The sequence below is a fragment of the Aotus nancymaae genome, unplaced genomic scaffold (assembly GCF_030222135.1).
Source record: "Aotus nancymaae isolate 86718 unplaced genomic scaffold, 86718_ANA_hifiasm-v0.15.2.pri h1tg000108l, whole genome shotgun sequence".
Lineage (NCBI taxonomy): Eukaryota > Metazoa > Chordata > Mammalia > Primates > Aotidae > Aotus > Aotus nancymaae.
The window spans coordinates 6562157-6586613 of NW_026988523.1; the positions used below are offsets into that span (position 1 = coordinate 6562157).

The window sequence follows — 24457 nt, forward strand, 5'->3', positions numbered from 1 at the left end:
CAAGGGTATTCTTCCAAGGTTGAGCAAGAGAGTTGTGTGAGGTCAAAGCTTGTTGCTTTTACATTAGTTTGGGACGTTGTAGGTGGTGAAAGAGAAACGGCAAAGGGAGGCTGGGGGTGGTGGCTCACGCCTGTAATTCCAGCACTTTGGGAGGCTGCTGGATTGCTTGAACTCAGGAGTTCAAGACCAGCCTGGCCAACATGGCCAAAACCCATCTCTACAAAAAAATACAAAAAATTAGCCAGGCATGGTGCTGTGTGCCTGTAGTCCAAGCTACTTCAGGAGGCTGAGTTGGGAGGATCACTTGAGCCTGGGAGGTCAAGGCTGCAGTGAGCTGTGATCCCACCACTGTACCCCAGTCTAGGCAACAAAGTGAGACCCTATCTCAAATTTAATAATAATAATAGGCCGGGCGCAGTGGCTCACGCCTGTAATCACAGCACTTTGGGAGGCCGAGGCGGGTGGATCACGAGGTCAAGAGATCGAGACCATCTTGGTCAACATGGTGAAACCCCATCTCTACTAAAAATACAAAAAATTAGCTGGGCATGGTGGTGCATGCCTGTAATCCCAGCTACTCAGGAGGCTGAGGCAGGAGAATTGCCTGAACCCAGGAGGCAGAGGTTGCGGTGAGCCGAGATCGCGCCATTGCACTCCAGCCTGGGTAACAAGAGCGAAACTCCGTCTCAAAAAAAAAAGAAGAAGAAGAAGAGATAGCAAAGGGAGACAGAGCACAGAGGTGGAGGTGTAGGAGAAAGTTCTCTGGAGAAATAGGGTACAGTTCATACAGATCTAGAAAGAAACTTATGGTAAAGCTAGAATTAACATTTTTCTTTTTTTTTTTTTTTGGAAATGGAGTCTCACTCGGTTGCCAGGCTGGAGTGCCCTGATGTGATCTCAGCTCACTGCAACCTCCAACTCCCTCGTTCAAGTGATTCTCGTGTCTCAGCCTCCGGAGTAGCTGGGATTACAGGCACGTCCACCACACCCGGCGAAATTTTTTGTATTTTTAGTAGAGATGGGGTTTCACCATGTTGGCCAGGTTGGTCTCGAACTCCTGACCTCAGGTGATCCACCTGCCTTCGCCTCCCAAAGTGCTGGGATTACAGGTGTATGTTTTTATAAGTCCAGATGAATTATGTGACTGGTGCCTTTTACCCATGTCTTCGAAAGGCTGCTCTAGCAAAATAGGACCAAGTTCATTTGAGGGGTGAGGTGGAAATGGGTTTGGACTATAATCCTGAGAGACACAATGCAAATGCCATAATCCCAAATGTTGTAGACCCTAAAGATCAAAATGCCTGGTCTAAAATCCCTAACATCTAAAATCCTGAAAATCACGATCACAGGATAGTTGCATTATGTTAGGTGGAACTATTACTTTGTTACTGTCTTTATTTGGAAATTAAGTATGGTTTAAGGAGATGTGCCATGGGTGCGAGGCTGACAATAGGCAGACTTGTGGACTTAATTTAGGTATCACCTTGACTGGATTAAGGAATGCCTAGAAACCTGATAAAGCATTATTTTGGGTATGTCTGGGAGGGTGTTTCCCAAGGACATTTGTGTGTAAGTGTGAGTGGACTAGGTGGGGAAGTTTCCGAGAGCTGTGACAGACTTTTCTTCTGCTGCCTTAGACATTAGAACTTCAAGCTCACAGGTCTCTGGACTCCAGGACTTAAGCCAGAGACTCGCTGGGTCCTGAGGCTGTCGCTTCCCTGGTTGGCAATGTAAAAATGTTGAAACTTCTTTGATAGGGAGGTTTTTTTGTACATCTATATTTATGAAAGGTAAGATCTCTCAAGATCTCAGCTTTTGGGACAACTTTGTATGCAGTGGTGACCCATTGTGTGTGTATGTTTGAAACAGGGTCTCACTTTGTCAGCCAGGCTGGAGTGCAGTGGCACAATCATGGCTCACTGTAGCCTCGACCTCCTGGACTCAAGCTATCCTCCCGTGTCAGCCTCCCCAGTAGCTGGGACTACAGGCGGGCATCACCACGACCAGCTAATTTTTCCATCTTTTGTAAAGAGGAGGTCTCCCTATGTTGCTCACACTGGTCTCTAACTCCTGGGCTCGAGTGATTTAGCTGCCTCAGCCTCCCAAAGTGCTGGGATTACAGATGCGAGCTACTGCACCCAGTTCATTGTAGTTTTTGATTGATTTCATCAGCTCAGAGTTGTCTGCCACCATTTCATATGACTGCAATTAAAATCCTGGGTACAATAACCAACCATAGTGAAACGCATTTGTACATTTTCCTTTTTTTTTTTTTTTTTTTGAGATGGAGTCTTGCACTGTCACCTGGGCTGGAATGCAATGGGATGATCTCAGCTCACTGCAACCTCCGGCTCCTGGGTTCACATGATTCTTCTGCCTCAGCCTCCCAGGTAGCTGGGATTACAGGCACACACGACCACACTCGGCTAGTGTTTTGTATTTTTAGTAGAGACAGGGTTTCACTATATTGGTGCCCACCTCTGCCCCTCAAAGTACTGGGATTACAGGCATGGGCAACCGCACCCGGCCACATTTTGCTTTTTGACGTACTTATGAATATGGTTCATCTGCTCTTAACTGTTACACCTATGTGAGTGCTGTTAGTATACCTGTGTTTGTTAAATAAAAATATATCATTGTCTATTTTATTATGCAAATTTGCCTGTGAAGTATTATCTTTTTTTTTTTTTTCTTTTTGAGATAGGGTCTCAGTCTGTTACCCAGGCTGGTGTGCAGTGGTGTGATGGTGTGATCAGAGCTCACTGCAGCTTCCATCTCCTGGCTCAAGTGGTCCTCTCATCTCTGCATCTAAGTAGCTGGGCTTCAGGCATGCACCACACTGTTTTAGTAGAGACAGGTCTTGCTGCTGCCCAGGCTGTCATGTTTTCCTGTTTCTTAAATAAATCTCCTCTGAAAAATGTAAATAAATGTCTTTTAAATAATTTAAATTTTTTCCCCAAAATATCTTTGGAATTTTATCCTTCAGAATTTTAATATTTGGGGATGTCTTTTGGGACTATGATCAGCTCCAAAGAGGCACAAATCTGGTCACTTCGTCCCGCTGCTTACTATCCTTCTTTGCGTTCCTTTTACTTTCAGAATAAAAGCCAAACACTTAAGCATGGTCCACAGGCCTCCGTGATCTATCTGGCTGTGCATCTCAAGCCACTGTCCCACTCCTTTTCCTCTAGCCATTTTTTTTTTTTTTTTTTGAGACAGAGTATCGCTCTTGTTTCCCAGGCTGGAGTGCAATGGCGCGATCTCGGCTCACCGCAACCTCCGCCTCCTGGGTTCAGGCAATTCTCCTGCCTCAGCCTCCCGAGTAGCTGGGATTACAGGCACGCGTCACCATGCCCAGCTAATTTTTTGTATTTTTAGTAGAGACGAGGTTTCACCATGTTGACCAAGATGGTCTCGATCTCTTGACCTTGTGATCCACCCGTCTCGGCCTCCCAAAGTGCTGGGATTATAGGCGTGAGCCAGCGCGCCCGGCCTCGCCATTTTTTTTTTTTAAGATGGAGTTTTGCTCTTGTTTTCCAGGCTGGAGTGCAATGGTGTGATCTCGGCTTACCACAACCTCCGCCTCCTGGGTTCAAGCGATTCTCCTACCTCAGCCTCCTGAATAGCTGAGATTACAGGCATGCCCCACCACACCTGGCTAATTTTGTATTTTTAGTAGAGATAGGGTTTCTCGTTGATCAGGCTGGTCTTGAACTCCCGACCTCAAGTGATCCAACCGCCTTGCCTCAGCCTCCCAAAGTGCTGGGATTACAGGTGTGAGAGGTTCCCCGCCAGACTTCCTCTAGTTTTAATGAACTCCTTCCAGTTTCCACACCAAAGGCTCTTTCTTCCCTTAGAGAGTTCTATTTTCTCTGACCAGGAGTCTCATCTCCCATACACCTTTATCCCCCTCCCCATGATTGTTCAAGTTTTATCTTCAATACAACTTCCTCAGGAAAGCCTGACCAGCCAGGCAAAGTTAAGTCTTTCTTGGATATCATCTCACTGCTCCTTGCTCTTCTGAGGACAACTGTGGTTGAAAAATTCTTTGCTAATTCTGTTTAGTGCAAGTTCCAGAATTAATGTTCCTTGAGGGTAGAGACAGTATTTTCTAACTCTTTGTCCTCTACAGGGCTGTGCATATGGGAAATACTCAATACATTTCTTTAGTAAATACTGAATGCGTATTCAGCGGGTAGTTGACAAGTCTACTTTTCATATGGTAGGTGTGCCAAATAAGGGTGGCAGCCATTTACTAAATGAGTCATCTTGCTGGAAGGCAAAGAGATTTACTAATTGATCACTGAAGATGAGCTGGTTATTGGGATTGAAGCCCTAATGGGCATAAAAACCAAATTTCTGTTGGTCTTTTTGAGTTTCAGCCCACGAGGTCAGAAGGGTAGGCCTAGGTAGGAGGTAAAGAGGGCAGATCTAGTTTTGTATTTCCAGTCCAGAATTTATAATCATTCAGGGAAGGCTGCAGCAGTTACCACTGCTCATACCCTCTAGCTTTCTTTACTATGGTCCCTCCCTTGAGGTCAGATATGATACCAGTGGACACCTAATTGTTAATTGTTGGTAGGGGGAAAAAATAACCTTCACTGGCAAAGTTTATTATTATTATTATTTTTGAGACGGAGTTTTGCTCATTACCCAGGCTAGAGTGCAATGGCACGATCTCAGCTCACCGCAACCTCCACCTCCCAGGTTCAAGCAATTCTCCTGCCTCAGCCTCCCAAGTAGCTGAGACTTCAGGCACGCGTCACCATGCCCAGCTAATTTTTGTATTTTTAGTAGAGACGGGGTTTGACCATGTTGACCAGGATGGTCTCGATCTCTTGGCCTCGTGATCCACCCGCCTTGGCCTCCCAAAGTGCTGGGATTATAGGCGTGAGCCACCGCGCCCAGCCTATTTTTTTAAAAAAATATTTAGTTCTTACTTTAAAGGAAACTGCAGCTATTGTCAGTTATGCATCTTTATAAAAAATATGGTTGCTTTTTTTTTCTTCTGAGATGGAGTCTCACACTGTCACCTGGGCTGGAGTGCAATGGCATGATCCCGGCTCACTGCAACCTCCACCTTCCAGGTTTATGTAATTCTTCTGCCTCAGCCTCCCCAGCAGTTGGGATTACAGGTGCACACTACCACCCCTGGCTAATTTTTTATATTTTTAGTGGAGACAGGGTTTCACTCTGTTGGCCAGACTGGTATTGAACTTCTGACCTCACAATCCACCTGCCTCGGCTTCCCAAAGTGCTGGGATTACAGGTGTGAGCCACTGCACCCAGCCTGGATGTTTTCTTGTATAATCCTATTTCACACTGAACAAAAATGCCATTCCTAGGTATCATCTAATACCCAATACTTAATCAAATTTTCCTAACTGTATACTAAAGTCTTTGTATCTTTGGTTTGCTAAAATAACTCATGCTGCATTTGATTTTTGTATTTCTTACATTTCTTTTAATCTAGAATAATACCCTCCTTTCCTCTCCCTCTTTTTTTTTTTTTCTTTTTTTTTTAGACAGTCTTATTCTGTCACCCAGGCTGGTGTAGTGGTACAATCATAGCGTTCACAGCTCATTGTAGCTTTGATCTCCTGGGCTCAAGCAATCCTCCCACCTCAGCCTCCTGAGCAGGTGGGAATAAAGGCATGAACCACCATACCCAACCTCCTCCCTTTTCTTCTTCATGCCATTGAGGTGTTGACTAACATATGGTCTCTGTTAGACAAACTTAAATTTATCCACTAACTGCCAGGAATGACTAACAGGTAGGGATTTCAGGACAATCAGGAGAAGAATGGAAAGACAAGGCTGGGAGCGGTGGCTCATGCCTATAATCCCAACACTTTGGGAGGCCGAGGCAGGTGGATTGCTTGACGTCAAGAGTTCGAGACCAGCCTGACCAACACGGTGAAACCCCATCTCTACTAAAAATACAAAAATTAGCTGGGCGTGGTGGCGCAGGCCGATAGTCCTAGCTACTCGGGAGGCTAAGGCAGGAGAATCGCTTGAATCTGGAAAGCAGAGGTTGCAGTGAGCCAAGATTGCAGCACTGTCCTCCAGCCTGGATGACAGAGCAAGACTCCATCTCAAAAACAGAAAAAAAAAGAATGGAAGGACAAAATCCATTTTTTTTGCATCAGGCAGTTACCATGACAAGTCCATTTTGCTAAACCATAAAGATAGTCCTAATTTTCAGAGAAGCCATAAAAACCAAGACATTGGGTGTTAGCCACGGAGTCTCACTGACTTGATGCTAGCATCTCAGAACCACAACCCTCACTAATGTGTAATCACTATGTGACAAATGAAGGAATCTGTAGCTTATTTAAGACTGGACTAATTTCTGTGATGTCCACACAAAACTGGCTACTCCAAGTATGTGTTTGCTTGTGCAGATTAGCTATTTCTTTATTTTTCACTTAAAAAAATCCCCTCCATTAAAAAGGTGTAAGAAAGTGATCTCCAGGTTAGAATAAGATGGCACAGACTCATTTACAAAAAAGACGACACACGTTCCTCATTAATTTATCATTTAATATAAATGCTGACAGAAAGCAGATAAAGACCTTGTAGACACTTTCATATATTTACAATCCAAAAGGTGAATCACCTCCTTCTACTTGTTAAAATAAATCCTTTTATCTGCAACTCATGGGAGCCTTAAACATTAATTAGGAGCAACATGAGGCTGAGTCAGTTTCCAAGGTAATAAAGAAATAGCATTTTAACAAAATGGGCATCTTTGATATAAACATGCACACAAATAATACAAAATTGAAAAAGATGGCCCTAGTACTCTAAAAAATCAGCAACAAGTGGGAACATGTACTTATTTAGACCAAAGTTCTGCTGCCCTAAACATCTTACTATTCCTTTTTTTCCACCACACTTGTTTTGAAAGCTGCTTAAAAATCAGAAATATTAAACAGATTAAAAACAAGAGAAAAACGGTCCATTTCAAATAGGGTTCTTTTTCCTACTCCAAAAGAACTCTCAGGAGATAACGTATTCAGTAAGACTTCACAGTTTGCCAGATCCTACGGAATTATTCACAGCTTGTGAAATTCCAACCTATTTTTCTTCACTTCCCTCTTTAAAGTTGGAAACACTGGAAAAAGTAAAATTTCACAAAATTCAGCAATTAAAAAATCAGCTGTCATGTTAAGGTTCAATTTCTTTTTTTTTCCTGAACAGGTGGGTGGAGGCAGGCAAGAAAGAATAGGGAGCTGAGGCAATAAAAAAACAAAAATGCAAGAAAACTTTAAAAAATGGTGTGTCTACCACTGATTTATAAGAGGGGATATAAATTCTAGCCAAAACTGTAAGTGATTTCATAAAGTCACTTATAACCTGACTCAAATCTCATGGGCTCCTTTATTAACCTAGATTATTTTTGTCTTGTTAAATATACCTCTGCAGGGCACAATCACTTACAATCAATACGATTGGTAAATTACACAAGCTCTATCCCAAGCAAATATGCACCAATGTTAAGAAGTTATTTAAAAAAAAAACAAAAAAAAACCAAAATAAAATGAAATAAAATCCACCCAAAAAGGTGATAATGACTGCAGAATGTCTCGGGGAGACTGGTATGAGCCTAAAGACCAAATTACCAAAGTCAGAGCAAAAGGGCAGCAGGGGTAACAAGGGGAAGAGACCACACACACGAAGAGGAATCTCAAAACTGGAAAATGTTTAAGTGGGTAAAAGGTTTTGTTCATTACCTTAATTCACTTTTTCCATTGTTCTTGTACCAAAAAGTCATAGATTAATTATAAAGAAAGATAATGAGGTCTATGGACCAATTAATTTTTTAAAAAGTTCCTTTTATTCCTAGGAAGTGGGAAGAGAAAAAAGGATGAACAGGGGAGAAGTGTGAAAATTTAGGCAACAATCCATCTGGAAAAAGTATCTCTCAGGACAGTGTCTTAGTTGAATAGAGGATGTAAAAACCATAAGCAAAAGCTAAATGCCTTTAAATCAGAGAAATATTTTATAGGGTAGTTCAGCTATTAGGAGAATGACAGGCAATCAATGGAGAGAGATCACACTAATAAATGGTGATTTTTAAAAAAGAGGCAAAAAAAAAAAAAGCAACCAATTATCCATCCAATAGTTTGTTTCCATCCTTTTCTTGACCCTTTCATACACTCATTGGGGTGGGGGACCACCTGACAGTTTCCAGTTATAAGATGACTCCGAGTGTACAACCTAAAACGGATGCCAAAGACTTGTGAGCTCTGTCTGCTTAGAGTTAGAACAGAAACAAAAACCAAAACCAATCTGAAACAATAAGACCTCAATACAAGAAAACAAATCACCTTAGCTAGTATAAAATAAACATTAGGATAACAAACTCCACAGGATTTTATTTTTCTAACTACACATTTTTGGACACAATATTATCTTGAGGTTTAAGCTCTTCCCCCTTATTGTGCCTTATTTTCTTGTGAAAATAAAGTTTGTTCTCTATTGATGTTTTGTTCAGGGATAAAGTTTAGGAGGAATTCAGTGTTTGGCTGAAAATCCAGAGGCTCTGAAAACAAGGATTCCAGTGGTGAGGTAAGCTCCTTTATTACAACAGGATTTCAAAGGGCACTTTACCCACTTTGTTCAGTGCAGTATTGAAAACATACCTATTAGGAACACATTTATTATTAAAAGGTGTTATTTATTCCTGGTGGTGATAGTTTCTTATTCTTTATTAATACTATAGCTAGTATTACTTATCAATTATAATCTTATTTGTGAAAAGATCTTAGTGAACACAGAACTGAATCTTAAAAATTCAAATCTTAAGATGTACTTACTACAATTAATAGTACCTTTTGACAAAACAGCTTTCTTTTTGAAGTGGCTCAGAAAAGCTAAATTGAGAAATTTTTTAATAGTAACTATCATCAATCTACAACTCCCAGTAAGTCATTTCAGCAGGAAAATTTCACAAACCTGAGCTGAAGCTACAAATAAATATAAAAATCATAGCTGTCCAAGGTAGAAAGGTGGGCACTCAGATAAAATAATGACAGTAGTAGACTTCTTGCTTGTTCAAGAGCTAATGGTGAAAGTAAAATTTGCTTTAGTTTAGTAGCTCTAATTTTTCTTAAAAGGATAGGCAGATTTTTCAGGGGAAGAAATCACCTTATCACCAATTATAAATTTAACACACTTAGACTCTTTTTAGGGGGAAAAATCTAAGTAAACACTGTAGTTCCTAAATTTCCAGGTAGGTTATTAATCTCTCCTAAAAAGTAACTGCCCCATTCCTTTCAATGACATATAATCATTACAGGTGCTTTTTACAGATAGATTTTCCATATAAAACCTTTACTCAATTCTTTAAAACGAGCAAAAAGAGAGTAGAAAAATGGTGAGACTGCTACCCACCACCATTTGTATGTAAGTGACAGCAACTGAATACTTCTTTTTCTTTTTTTCTGGGTGAGTTTCCAAGGAGCTGTGTAAACTGAATACTTCTTTACTGAGGCGAATGCTTTTTCTTTTTAGTGAAAATAATTTTTCTTTAATTTTAACAATTTGTACATGTACTGACTATAGTTAGTTATTTCTCACCAGTCACATACTCAAGAATTATTTTACTCAGACCCATGATTTGACCACAGTGATTAACAGAAGCTGGGGTGGGCACGAATGCTTACACACAATATTATAAAAGATGACATTCACTGGTTTAGAGAAACTGATGAATTTTCATTACTTTTACATTTTATAAGGCTAGCTAACTTTAACAGTTAACTTTAGATAAATCTACCTACACAGTACAATCAACTCACAAATACTAAAAGGTTTCATGATCAAAATGGCTACTACTTCCCCCCAAATCAAAACAGAGTAAAGCACAAGTCTTTGGCTCTCCTTTAAAGAAAACAGCAGGTTACCATTCTTAACCAGACCTTTGTTTGCCTACCAGTAGGGCAAATACCACATTTGTGCATCACTGAGTAATAACACCATTAGAAAAGGCAACTTCACAGAAGTTATTGGCTAAGCGAATTCATTTGAATGCTCTGTTTTGAGGCAGCAAACTGTCACTGTTGCAGATTGGGGAGGGCATTGGGTAAGTCAAGGGGAAATTACAGGGTGGAAAAAGGTCAAGAAAAAAAAAGACATTTATGGAAAAATGTAAACTTTGAGCTCCATCCCTGAAGAACTCTGGAAAGTCTGATGGAGTTTTATACTCAAAGTAGCAAATGAGAATCATACCAATATTCTGTGTTTCAGGCAAAAGAAATACATGGGAAAGAATGGAAGGGAAGGGAAATAAGATGGGAGAAAGGAGTCACCAACATTAATGCTGTACCAAACCATTTTTAAAATACATTCTGAGTAGTTGAATATTTGTAGTTGGCATTAGGAATAGTGTCTTATCAATATCTAGAATAATATTACTAGAAATTTATGCTAACTTTTAATTAGAAAAGTAATAAGGAATGAATCTTTGGTCACTTCAGCCTCTGAATTATCCAAGACAGGACAGCTATTGGACTTATCTTGTGACAAAATTATGTATAACTTAGGCAAAAGAGCTACATATAAAACAGAAATTGAATCTAGATGTCTTATTCTCAGTTCTTCTACCCTTTTCTAGAGACCCCTTGAAAAAAAGAGTAAGTCAAAGTACTTTTATAATTCTCACTATAAATAAAATTCCCTTACCTATAATAAATGAGTGAACACAATGCTTATTACTCCTACCTTAACCTATTCAGAATTGTTCATTTCAGATGGCCAATTTTTGCTTTTGAATTTAGTGAAATACAAATAAAGTAATATTTAGAAGAAACTAATATTTTAATAAGTAGAAAGCATAGAAACTGTATTTCATATCTGGTTTAATCTTTGTCTCTAAAAAAAAAAATTAAAAAGCCAGAAGGAATTAATACCTTTCAGATTTTGATTTTAAAAAAGTAGTTCAGAGTCAAGCAATTATGCCCAAATATGCCACTTGTCCTTACAGGCTCATGGTATCACAGAAAAAAGGAAAAGGAAAAAAAACCCCAAATTTTGGGGCTGTTCGTGAACTCCTAAAACCACTGATGAGCACTGGGAAAGCTGCAAGAATTTCCATTAGGTAAGGCAGAATGACTAATTTAAAATACATTGTAGGCACAATGGGACAATATACCATTCTTGTGATTTGCTACCCAACCAGATTAGCTCTAGAGTGTAGGGCCAAGGAGGGGTACCCTTTTGAATTCGGGTTGCAATTGAAGAGACCTTTTTTTTCCCCTAAATGAAAATACGTGAAAAGAGAAAGATACTATTTTAAGTCAGGTTTATACAGTGACTTTTCTGGTTTTGTTCAGAACAGGAATACTGTATAGATTAATCCCAGTTCCTGCCTACTTCACAGAATCAAAATGGCAGAAGACAAGAACAAGTATATTTAAAAGAAATAAGAACAAGAATAACAGAAATTGAGCTATTAGGGGTTTCAATTGCTACCCAAAATTAATCTTTACTTTTATTGTAAACTTAAACAAAAATCAATACCCACAAATTATCTTCTAATACAAGAATCATTCTGAATTCCAAAGTGAATCAAATTGAATCAAAGTGAATCAATTGCTTCTAAAATTTAGGATGATCTAACATATTCAAAGGAGAAGTAAGATTGATCCAAATCTGCCTTTAAGAAGGTTGAAATGCAAAAATTAGCTGGGTGCGATGGCACGTGCCTATAATCCCAGCTACTCAGAAGGCTGAGGCAGGAAAATCGCTTGAACCCAGGAGGTAGAGGTTGCAGTTAGCTGATATTGCGCCATTGCACTCCAGCCTGGCGACAGAGCAAGACTCTGTCTCAAAAAAAAGAAGTTTGGAGGCCAATAATGTTGCCTTTTACAGCTATGCAGAGAAATGAAAAACCTTGGGACTATGTCAGACATACATAAATTTCTTTCCTTCTCCCAATAAACAATAGGCATTTAAAGTGTAAATGTGAAAGAGTTTTAAGTAAAAAAGTCAAAAAGCAAACAAAAGCAAAAAAAAAAAAAAAGTAAAACGGCAAAAGCATTTTTTAAAAAAGAAAGAAAGAAAGAAAAATGCATAAGTCAACTGAAAAAAAATGCCTCATCTTCATTCAGTGCTTCTACCACCTCCCAATCAGTCAATTTATCGCAACAGCTGCGCTCATGCGAAAAAATCCTTAAAACATACCCAATATATATACAGATATAGCTATGTATATATGTATATATATAATATATATATAAATTTTTATTTAAATAAAAAAGAAAGCTCGAATCCCAAGCCAATATGTGTATATCAAATCCTTGACCAGCCAGGTCTGTAGGGCATAATCAAATTCAATGTGAAATAGTATATAAACACGGTGCCTTGACTGGGCAAATTAAATAATTGCTACTCAAAAGAGTGTTCTGTTTGGACTCTCCTACTGGTAGGCAATGGCAGGACTGTATTACCCTTCCCACCCCCACCACCCATTTGTTTAAGTTAACAGTATGATGGACACAGAGCTTAGACTGAGGTTGTTATGACCTCAGCAGGAGTTAAGGGTTAAGAAAATAAGAAACAAGAAAAATATAAACTCTTGTTTTTACCCAACCAAAGCAATGCAGTAACTTATTACATAACCAGTGCTTTCTAATTTAGTAGTATAATCCAGAAAGGGAAACTGAAAAAATCGGGCAAATAGAGGGATGGAGAGGGCAACTATATCAAACAGCCCCCACTAAACATGTTTTACAGGGTCATAGTTAAGCACAGACACATGGCATCAGAATATGTGCAGCAGAATAAAATAACAACAAAATATCCTTACTCTTTTCAACATTTTCATGAAGAAACATTTTCAATATTGGGCAGCTAAATCTATGAAAAATGACTTCAAACTATTTCCTACCTACTTATACTAATGATTCTGGATAACAAGTGATCAATTCATAAACTATCCTTAAGACGCAATCAGTTTACAAGTAAAACAAAAACATCTATTGAAATAATGTGGCTCTATTCATTTTAAGTTCAAATGAAGTGTTGCAGTTTTAAAACATGGTTGATTGTCCTTGTTTTTGAGCATCCTATGATTTCAGCAAAAGTTTAATTTGAAAAGCACTGCTCCAAATTTCCAACCATGAGCTGAATGCAGGCAAAACACCAAACATGTATTTTCAGTGCTAGTAAGTTACAGTCAATTCTTAATCACCATTTAAATCTAATTAAACAACTGAACACTCAATCAGCTTTCTGATTATATTAAGAGAATGCAAATGATCCTTAATATGAAAATAAGGACTTCAAAAATTGGTAATTCTCTCTCTGAAAAGTTAAAATAAAAACAAGAAATAAAACCTTCCTAAACAATCAAACAAAAGTTTCAATGTCAAGAAAAGCATTCCTATCCAATGAAACTAGTGATCTAGACAGGGATAAAGAATTCCAAATAACAGCTCTGGGAAAAGTTGGTTTGCTGCACATTTTCTAATAACTCAGTCTATTACTGTCTGTTTCTCAAGCACCGCAGAATTCTCTGAAACCTGACATTTTTGGTCTGTTTTAAGTTTATGGGGTGGTGAGAACTGATAAGGATTGGGGGTAAGGAATTATACACTGGGTATGTAATAATACCAAAATACAAGAAAAACCTACTTCATTAAGATCATACAATTAATCAAACAACAGAGTGTATATATAATATCTTTTTTTTTTTAAAGCCCTGGATCCAAGGCGTCCAAAGTTATTAAAATAAAGTTCATTCACAGAACAAAAACAAATTTAATCTGAATTGCTTGCAGATACTGCTAATTTTCTTTTTCTTTAAATTAAAAAAATGCATTAATGTGAACTATGTGCAGGGTTTGTTTTTAGTAGTGGTGTTTGTGCACATTGCCTCTGGTGAATTTCCTGGATTTCTCTGACTGCTCTTAAGAGAAAAAGTTTAGAAGTTATCCGTTCTCCTACCCCTATGGCCGACAAACTGATTAGGAGCAGAAGATAAAAGTAGGATTCCTCATATTTTAAGGAGCAGAACTGGGAGTAACTCCTGATCTCTGGGAGTCATTATTATCCCCTCCTCCCTCAGGGTCCTCTGATAGGTTCAGAGAGCTGGTCTTGTTTGATAGGAGGCTGATATTCTCTTGTGTCAAGGCTGATCCATTTGGTACATCACTGTTGACATTTCAAAATTTTGAAAAAGGAGAGAAAAATGATTAGTACAATAAAATCAACAGGGCACATCGTTTAGCATGATAAAAAAATATATAAATGGTTTCCAAATTTTAATCTACAGCCCCTTATCCATGTTTTAGCACAGGGTTAGCAAACTAAAGCTAGCCAGCCAGGTATATATTTTTCTAACTAAAGTTTATTAGAATATAGCCTGCTCATTTGTTTAACATACTATACACTGCTTTCAAACCACAGAGCAGAGTTGAGAATTGTGACAAAGACTGTAAGGCCCATACCTCAAAATACTTACTACCCGGCCTTTAAGAAAAAGTACTGATGCCTGATTTAGCAGGTTTGCTAGTATAAGAAATAATTTTGGGCTCACGCCTGTCATCTCAGCACTTTGGGAGGCCAAGGCAGGTGGATCACTTGAGCTCAGAAGTTGGAGACCAGACTGGCCAACATGGTGAAACCCTGTATCTACTAAAAATACAAAAATTAGCCTAGTGGTACGTGCCTGTAATTCCACCTGCTTGGGAGGCAGAGGCACAAGAATTGCTTGAACCTGAGAGACAGTGGCTGTAGTGAGCCAAGATCGCACCACTATACTCCAGCCTGGGTAATAGAGTGAGATTTTGTCTCAAAAAAAAAAAAAAAAAAAAATTGAATCCAAGATAATGCATGAATTAAAAATAGTCAAAACCCAAGCCTGAAAGCATTAGAAATTTTTGTTATATATTGTCAGGAGGGCAATTTAGGACTATGCATTCCAAAGCCTCAAAATATCCTTAGAAAATAATTTAAGATATGAAAAAAAAGCATTAATTGTAATGCTGTTTATTGTAGGGTTGTTCATGGTAGTTGATATGTATCCTTCCATAGCTACATAATAATACTGGAGGATACAGACTAGACTAAATTTGCTGGGCATGGTGGCTCACGCCTGTAATCCCAGCACTTTAGGAGGCCGCAGCAGGTGGAGTTTGAGACCAGCATGGGGAAATCCTGTCTGTACTAAAAATACAAAAATTAGCCGGGTGTGGTGGTGGGTGCCTTTAATCCCAGCTACTCGGGAGGCTGAGGCAGGAGAATCCCTTGAACCCGGGAGGTGGAGGTTGCAGTGAGCCGAGATCACACCACTACACTCCAGCCTGGGTGACAGAGCGAGACTCCATCTCAAAAACAAAACATGAATAGACTGAATTAAAAACCAGGCACGTGGAGTGCTGAGTTTGTAAAACTAGCAAGAGGCTAAACACCCACACACTTTTAAAAGACTGGAAAGATAACACACCAAAATGTTAACAAGGGTTATCGCTGCCTATTGGAATTACGGGCAATTTTAAAATTTGCCCTTTTCTAAAACTTTCCATTTCCTAAAGCTTATTTTTTATAAGATGGGGGAGTTATTTTTTGTTTTCTTTTTTTTTACATTGAGCATATAATACTTTTATAATGTAAAGATATAAGGCTGTGTTTGAAATAAATTTAAAAACATGGGGAAGATGGAAACATAACCAGAAATTTTTCTTTGTTAGGTATTAACAGACAATTCAACCTTGGGTCTGTTCTAAGTTTTGAAACTCCAGATTTATGCAAAAAATATTCTTAATGTACACAGAATAATGATATTTTAAGAATAAAATATTTACGAGGGTACTTCTGATATGACTGGATAATATAATAATTTCTCTATGTGTGTTACTTAATACGGCTATGAAAATCTCCTTTTCTTTTTTTTATTTATTATTTTTTTACTGTGGTATCATCATTAATTTTTTTTTTTTCTTTTTTTTTCTTTTTTTTTTTTTTTGAGACGGAGTTTCGCTCTTGTTACTCAGGCTGGAGTGCAATGGCACGATCTTGGCTCACCGCAACCTCCGCCTCCTGGGTTCAGGCAATTCTCCTGCCTCAGCCTCCTGAGTAGCTGGGATTACAGGCACACGCCACCATGCCCAGCTAATTTTTTGTATTAGTAGAGACGGGGTTTTACCATGTTGACCAGGATGGTCTCGATCTCTTGACCTCGTGATCCACCCGCCTCGGCCTCCCAAAGTGCTGGGATTACAGGCTTGAGCCACCGCGCCTGGCCAATTTTTTTTTTTTCATTTAAAAAATTTTTTTTAGAAAATGTCCTTTTCTTTACCTGAATGTCAATGTAAGGTCCTCAGCCGGAACCTTGTTTTGTGGTTCTGGTTGTCCATTTTCTGCTTGTTTACTTGTATTCAATTTGCTTTTCATGTCCAGAGAACACTGGTTTTCCTTTGAAAGATAAGGAAATAAAAAATGGTGTTAGTGGGAGAGACCAAATTACAAATAATACAAAGTGATGACCCAGAAATAGTTTTGTAAATAACCAAAGAAACTGGCAGACTAAAAGAGTGACATACATAATAACAGAATACAACCACTTGCTCACTAAACATGCTGGAAAGTAAGAGAGGCAATGCCTCAAACATGAAAAAAATTTTCACAGAAAAAAACAATGACCTAAGAAAAGTGGCCGGGCACAGTGGCTCACGCCTGTAATACCGGCACTTTGGGAGGCCAAGGTGGGCGGACTGCCTGAGGTCAGGAGTTTGAGACCTGCCTAGCCAAAATGGCAAAACCCCATCCCTACTAAAAATACAAAAATCAGCCGGGCGTGGTGGTGCATGTCTGTAATCCCAGCTACTCAGGAGGCTGAGGAGGGTGAATCACTCAAACCCAGAAGATGGAGGTTGCAGTGAGCCGAGATTGCACCTCTGCACTCCAGCCTAGATGACAGAGCGAGACTCGGTCTCAAAAAAAAAAAAAAAAAAAAAAGTAAACCTAAGTATAATAATTATCTATAACATACTTACTAAAAGCAAAAGAACCCTGCAAACTCAATTTATTTGCTTAGAAAGACCATGAAAACTATGCAACAAAAAATATCAAATATCATGCAACCTAAGGAACCCCCTAAGATTCAAAATTTACTAAAATGAATATCTGTGCACTGTGAAGCAAACGCTAAGCATATTAATGGATATAGTTCCACAGGAAAGAATGTGCAGTTTGAGTATCACTCATAGCAAAAATAGGTCATCATTATAAAGGCTATGAAACTAGAATGTTATTTGGTGAATACACCTTTATATAACATGCTGTTATTGCAAAATAGTAAACACCATCCTATTTGCTTTCCTAATCAGTATGCTAAATAGAAATTTAAGAACTTCCAGTAAGTTCTTAAAGAATCATTAAAACCTTGTTTTCTCTAAAAGTTAATGAAGAATTCTGAGACAAAGAACACACCCAAACAAAACAGAATGAGAAGAGGAATGATAAAATAGGAAGGTAGCCCACCTGCTTGAGAATTATTTTAAATATTAACCATTCATTAGAGTGTCTTGAAGTGATGATTCTGTAGCTGCAGATAATTCTAGAGCCACATGAAAGATTTCATTTCACCTTCCCCCTCTTTTCCCTGTATAACACTCACCATGCTCAGTTCCCGTGTTCTCTTTCCGATTTCCCTTTCCACCTGGTGCAGTTCCAAGCTCAGCTGCTCACTTGAGATCATTCCAGGCCATTTTGGAGGTTGTGGTGGTGGAGGCTGTGACTGGCCTGCCAGGGTGTTTGCCTCCCTCTGCAACACCAGCCTGTTACTAACAGCCTAGTGCATAAAGCCAAGCACACAGAAAACTCAACACACTTCACACCATGCACAGAATAACCAGGCTCAATTCCAGACCACAGTCTTAAGTAGCTTATCACCCAGCTATTTGCAACAAAAATAATGCAACTGTAAGGCACTGTTCTCTTTGAGTAGTTTGAATAAAAAAAAAGAACAAAACAGGGACATTTAAATTAAGTAAACAGTTATTTCATCTTAAATTGCTTTTATTTTCTGATTTGAAAGAGAAGTTGGTCGCACATGGTGGCTCATGCCTTTAATTCCAGCACTTTGGGAGGCTGAGGCGGGAGGATCACTTGAGGCTAGGAATTTGAGACCCACCTGGGCAACATTATCCAGAACTCACCTCTACCAAAAAAAAAAAAAATTACCCTGGAATGGTGGTGTGTGCCTGTAGTCCTAGTTACTAGGGAGGATCACTTGAGCCCAGGAGTTTAAGATTACAGTGATTAAGATGCCACTGCACTCCATGCACTCCAGCCTGGAAGACAGCCTGAGACCCTGTCTCTCAAAAAAAAATAGGAAATGGAAAAAAGACAAGTCAACTACAAATGTGCATCTTTCCTCCTGTTTTTATTGGTAATTTTCTCTGAAGTAAATCCTGTAACTTATTTTCAATAAAACCTCAGTCATGGCAAGGACTTTTAACTGTACTGATTTAAATCATGTGATAAATTTCTAAACAATACAGATGGTCTTTTTGGACAGAAAATGTACATAAAAACTTTAAGACAAAAACAAGGCATTTGAGGATATGGAGTTAATGTCTTATTGGGTTGAAGGTCTGAATCTTTTAAGAATGCCATAAGCAAATATAGCATTCCGTTTCTATGGCAGGAATCAGCAAGATGTTTTAAATCAATGTAAATAAGCAATAGCAAAAGCAGACAAAATCTAAATATTATATAGATTTTTAAGATTCCTAACTAATTGCTCACATAGGGGCACAAGCCAGCTGTATGTTCCAAATACAATCTCCACTGGTCTTCCTAATAAGAAAGTCTGTCTTATAACTTTTTTTTTCCCCAAAGTGATGGCTTACTTATTATTAGAGATCATGGTGGAAAGACAGACTAATGTTCTAACAGTAGCATTTTTTCTTCCAGATAGGATAATGTATTTATCACTAGAATGTCTTCAGTTTTCCATATTCAAAGAATATGTTCCAATGTAAAGGATGATGTAGAAACAAAATCTAGTCTTCCTTATGTGGCACTTTAAAAAGATTTTTAAATTTTTTTTTTTTTAAGACAGGGTCTCACTCTGTTGCCCAGGCTGGAGTGCAGTGGCACCATCAGGGCTCACTGCAGCCTCAATCTCCCTGGGCTCAGGTGATCCTGCTGCCCTCAGCCTCCTGAGCAGCTAAGACTATAGGCGTGCGCTAACATGCTTGGCTAACTCTTGCACTTTTTGTAATGGTGAGATTTCGCCATGTTACCCAGACTGGTCTCAAACTCCTGAGCTCAAGTTATCTGCCTGCTTTGGCCTCCCAAAGTGCTGAGATTATAAGCATGAGCCACCATCTCTAGCCAGATTTTAAAAATTCTTTAATTTTGTTTTTCTAAGTGTCAGGCAGCATGATGGAAAAGAACACTAAATTTGGAGTATGAAGAGTTGGGTTCATGTTTCAATCTCTGAGGAACTCATACTTCAATTAAAAAAGGAAGACAATACCACCTGCCTAAGCCACCTATCAGGAATATTGTAAGGGTCAAATAAGATACATGGTAGTGATTTTTAAATCGTAAAGAACTACATTAATGAAAAGTGTTACTATTCTTATTACATTGGAACTATGTTTTATTTTTTAATTCAAAGTTCTAAGCTTCTACCTTTTAAAAGATTTATAAAAGCTGAGGCTTCAGGGAAATAAAAAAAATTCTAAAGCTGAATGTATTTGTTGATAAAAACAGTTTACCTTAAACTTAAACGTGGCCAGGCATGGTGGCTCATGTCTGTAATCCCAGCACTTTGGGAGGCTGAAGCAGGTGGATCACTGGAGGTCAGGAGTTCGAGACCAGCCTGGCCAACATGGTGAAACCCTGTCTCTACTAAAAATACAAAAATTAGCTGGGTATGGTGGCGTACACCTGTAATCCCAGCTACTCGGGAGGCTGAGGTAGGAGAATTGCATGAACCCAGGAGGCAGAGGCTGCAGTGAGTCGAGATCATGCCACTGCACTCCAGCCTGGGTGACAAAGCAATACTCTGTCTCAGAAAAACAAAACAAAACAAAAACCTTAAATGTGCCATAAGGGAATATAAGCCCCTGTTGGGAAATTTTAGGTAATCTATTTTCTATTCTTAGGTAGTAGAAATTTTAAGTTTTCTATTTTCCCAGAACTAAATCCAGTATGGAATTTGTTAACGAATGGACACCTAAACTAACTCCTAAGAAACAGACCTTAAAGTTTTGTGTTCACCGTACCTCAAAAGTTCCTGTTTAAAATCTCTGAGATCCCTTCAAAAATTGGAATAAAAATGGCTCTCTAGGCTGGTACCTCTAGTCCACGTAGCTGGGTCTGCTGGCTAATCTGATGGTTCAGTTGCTGCAATTCTAGTCGTAGCTGTTCCCTCTCAGCAGATGGAAGGGGTTTTCCATGACTGGCCACTTCTGACATGGATATTCTCTCCCTTTGTTTAGAAAGAAAGTGTGAAGCAAATTTTAATATTTTATTTTGTTAAAATATTACTGACCAGAAAAACAAAGAGAAGTTGCATAATTTTAAAGGTTTCTACATGTTTGTTCAAGTAAAAACAATGACTCATACCTCTCACTGAAGTGTCCCTGAGAAGGTATGTTTTGATGAGGTGAATATGGAGAACCTCCCCAGCCACTGTGGGTTCCATATGGACTATAATCTGTAAGAGAATGATTTATTATGGTATGATGTAATTCATAGATTTGATTCTTCTTTAAGGTACTCATAATCTAAAAGAAATCTTCGAATTAATTATACAGATGTCTGGTATCTACCCCAAATGGCTAGATTTTAAAAATTCCTTAACTTTGTTTCTCTAAGTGTCAGGTAGCATGACACTAGGTGCTGATATATGTTTGTTTCTTCCCCAATGAACTTTCAGTCTTTGTAGTTTTCTTCTAGATTACTGTATAATGAAAATGCTATTCCACCAAATAGCAATGAAGTTATATGGAGTGGGGTCGGGGGAATGGAAGAAATATTAAGAAAGCTTCATATGTAGACATTTAATTTCAGTTTATATACCTAAAATTCTCTGAGGTATAATTACCTTTCTTACTGGGATGATTCCATGCAAAGTTTGACAATTACTGCCTTGCAAGATTACTAAAAACACTGATAGTAAATGGGGAGCAGGGGTAATGCTGAAAGCCAAGATGATGAACCTTTTGGTCAGCTTACCTCTGAGATTCTTACCCGAAATGTTAATAGGTTTTGTAGGAGCTCCCTGAGGTGCCATAGCCTGCATTGGACCAGCACCCTGATATATAGTTTTGGAAGTTCGTGAGATGGCACCAAACCGAGACACTGTTGGTCGGTCTCCAAATGGGATGAGGTCATCATCACTGGTTTCTGCTGCTCTTCTCTGAAGATCTAATCGTTGGTCCCTCATTCCTTTACTCTCCACATTCTGATAAAAAAGCAAAATGAGAAATCCACCCCACACTCATATCTCGCTGTAATCTAATTTTTTCTAGATCTGTAATATGGTTAAAGAAGAGTACAACACTCTTACTGGTAAGACTAAAATCATTAGTTACCTTTGGTTGTTTTTATATAACACTGGTTTTTAAACCTCTGAGGTAAGGGGCAACAGGGTCTCACTCTGTCACCCAGGCTGGAATGTAGGGACACTATCATGGCTCACTGTATCCTCAACCTCCAGGGCTCCAGTGATCCTCCCGCCTCAGCCTCCCAGATAGCTGGGACTACAGGCATGCACCACCACACCCAGCTAATTTTTATCATTATTATTATTTATAGAGATGAGGTCTCCCTGTGTTGACCAGGCTGGTCTCAAACTCCTGGGCTCAAGCAATCATCCTGCCTCTGCCTCCCAAAGTGCTGGGATTACAGGTATAAACCACTGCACCTGGACTAAGAAATATATTTTTAAAGTTTATGGGAGGCCACAGTTTTGGACTAAGCTCCCGCATTAAGCCCCAACACACTAGATCAAAGCAGAATGTAGTCACATGTGCTAGATGCCAGAAAATCAAACTGAATTTGAAAATGGGCCAGTTTTGGCTGGCCACGGTGGCTCATGCCTGTAATCCCAGTACTTTGGGAGGCCGAGGCAGGCGGATCATGAGATCAGGAGGCCGAGACCATCCTGGTCAACATGATAAAACTCCATCTCTACTAAAACACAAATTAAAAAAAAAATTAGCCGGGCGTAGTGACACGCACCTGTAATCCCAACTACTCGGGAGGCTGAGGCAGGGGAATCGCTTGAACCCAGGAGGCAGAGGTTGCAGTAGGCCTAGATTGTGCCAATGCATATCAACCTGACGACAGAGCGAGACTCTGTCTCAAAAAAAGAAAGAAAAAAGAAAAGAAAATGGGCCAGTTTTCCAAAAACAGGAGATACACAGCAATCAATAAGAGGACCACTCAATTTGAACTGGCATCATAAGTCCTTCTGCTTTAATCCTATAAGGAAATTAACTTTGAAACAACCAATCTGAGTTTTGTTCTTTTTCTCTGTTTAGCTCATTAGAGTATCTTTGTATTTTCATATATGGACTGCTTCTTGATTAGTCAATCACTAATAAAAGCCAATTCAATCTTTAAAAATATATACATATAATGACCCAGTATATATACGCATACAAATATATATTTATCCCTATACGTTACACACATATTTTATACATATATATGTATATGCACACACACACAATATATAATTTGTATGCACATTAACATTTGAGAAATACTGGGTTAGACTTCTTTCACCTATTTGGGAGGTTTTCAATTACCTCTAGATTGGATTGCAACTTTGATTTTGAGACAGTGTTCTGCTGTCACCAGGTTGGAGTGTAGTGGCCTCAACCTCCTGGGCTCAAGTGATCCTCTTGCCTCAGCTTCTCAAATAGCTGGGACCACAGGTGCTTATCACCACACCTGGCTAAAAATTTCTTGAAGAGATGGGGATGCTATGTTGCCAGGCTGGTCTTAAACTCCTGGGCTCAAACAGTCCTCCCATTTCGGCCTCCCAAAGTGCTGGGGTTACAGGTTGAGTCACCATGTCTGGCCCAAACTTTTTTATTTTTTACTGATTTAAGAAAATGAGTTTTATTTTGCTAATACTCATGTTACTGTATTATAATAACCCTTTCTGAAAGCCAAGTACAAAGCAAAGATTCCTGCCTAACTTCCCCTCATTCATTCCAATACGAGCCTTACTGCAGCCTAAAAATAATGCTTTCCTAATCCTACCACAAAATAAATAAATACATAAAAGTAAAGGTTTATTTTGCTTTTTCTTCCTCTAAGACTCTCAATTTTGGGGGCAAAGGGAGGTTGGCACCTAATCGTATTTATGCTATTAGATATCACTTCACTCATTTACAGTAATTAGCATCCAAATTTTTTTTATTGTAAATATTGGTCTTTTCTTAACCATTTGGAAAAGTATTTATGAAAATCTGTATAACAATCTAGGAAACCTCTTTCAGAGTTAATAAGGACAAATGGGTTAAAAATAATACTGAAGGCATACCTTTCAACCCAGCAATACCATTTTTTATTTTGTGGGATGGAGTCTCACTCTGTCGCTTAGACTGGACTATAGTGGTGCAATCTTGGCTGACTGCAACCTCTGCCTCCCAGGTTCAAGTGACTTTCTTGCCTCAGCCTCCTAAGTAGCTGGGATTACAGGCGCCCACTACCACGCCCAGCTAATTTTTGTGTATTTAATAGAGCTGAGGTTTCACCATGTTGGCCAGGCTGGTCTCAAATTCCTGACCTCAAGTGATCTGCCTGCCTTGGCCTCTGAAAGTGTTGGGATTATAGGCGTGAGCCACCGCACCTGGCCAGCAATACCATTTCTAAGTGTAACTTTCACACATGTGAAGACATACTGCACTCCAGCCTGGGTGACAGAGTGGGACTCCATCTCAAAAAAAAAAAAAAGAGGACACATCTTAAAAGCAATGCTGAGTGAAAATATAAGCTGAAGTGTTTAATTTACATAAGGTCTATAAACATATGAAACAACACTGTTTAGAAGTAGTATAAAATTATTCATGGCCAGGCACAGCGGCTCACATCTGCAACTCCAGCACTTTCAGAAACCGAAGCAGGAGAATTGCTTGAGCCCAGGAGGTGGATGTAAGTACTTCTTGAAAATTTTATTTCTTTAAAAAATAAAAAGACAATTAAGATACTACCCAGGTAGGATAGCTCATGCCTGTAATCCCCGCACTTTGGGACGCAGAGGCTGGAGGATTGCTTGAGGCCGGAAGTGTAAGATCAGTCTGGGGAACATAGCAAGACCCCAACTCTACAAAAAAAAAAATTTTTTTTTTTTAAATTAGGTGAGTGTGGTGGCATGTGCCTGTAGTTCTAGGTACTCAGGAGGATCACCTGAGTTCAGGAGTTTGCAGTTACAGCGAGCCATAATTGTGTCATTGCACTCCACCCTGGTGAC

The 24457-nt window shown here is 39.1% G+C and overlaps 1 protein-coding gene and 1 long non-coding RNA gene across 8 annotated transcripts in view; one reads left to right on the top strand and one right to left on the bottom strand.

The window, feature by feature from the left end:
* The first annotated feature begins 5832 nt into the window (after positions 1-5832).
* The window catches only part of LOC105711721 (uncharacterized), a 68338-nt gene continuing 49713 nt past the window's right edge, over positions 5833-24457 (top strand). The window contains exons 1-3 of one of the 4 annotated variants that reach the window (XR_001106130.2): positions 5845-8574; positions 10991-11104; positions 21501-21540. This is a non-coding gene — a long non-coding RNA (uncharacterized LOC105711721). The other 3 variants (XR_010340348.1, XR_010340350.1, XR_010340349.1) reach the window with 3 other exon arrangements.
* The window catches only part of RC3H1 (ring finger and CCCH-type domains 1), an 88461-nt gene continuing 70526 nt past the window's right edge, over positions 6523-24457 (bottom strand). For 3 of the 4 annotated variants that reach the window (XM_012444576.3, XM_064370470.1, XM_064370471.1), the window contains exons 15-20: positions 21220-21433; positions 20593-20683; positions 20323-20455; positions 17627-17800; positions 16307-16422; positions 6523-14160 (exon numbers count right to left, since the gene is read on the bottom strand). In XM_012444576.3, coding sequence (XP_012299999.1) covers positions 14010-14160; positions 16307-16422; positions 17627-17800; positions 20323-20455; positions 20593-20683; positions 21220-21433 — 879 coding nt within the window. In that variant the 3' untranslated portion in view covers positions 6523-14009. The remainder of the gene's footprint in view (positions 14161-16306; positions 16423-17626; positions 17801-20322; positions 20456-20592; positions 20684-21219; positions 21434-24457) is intronic. The other variant, XM_064370472.1, reaches the window with a different exon arrangement.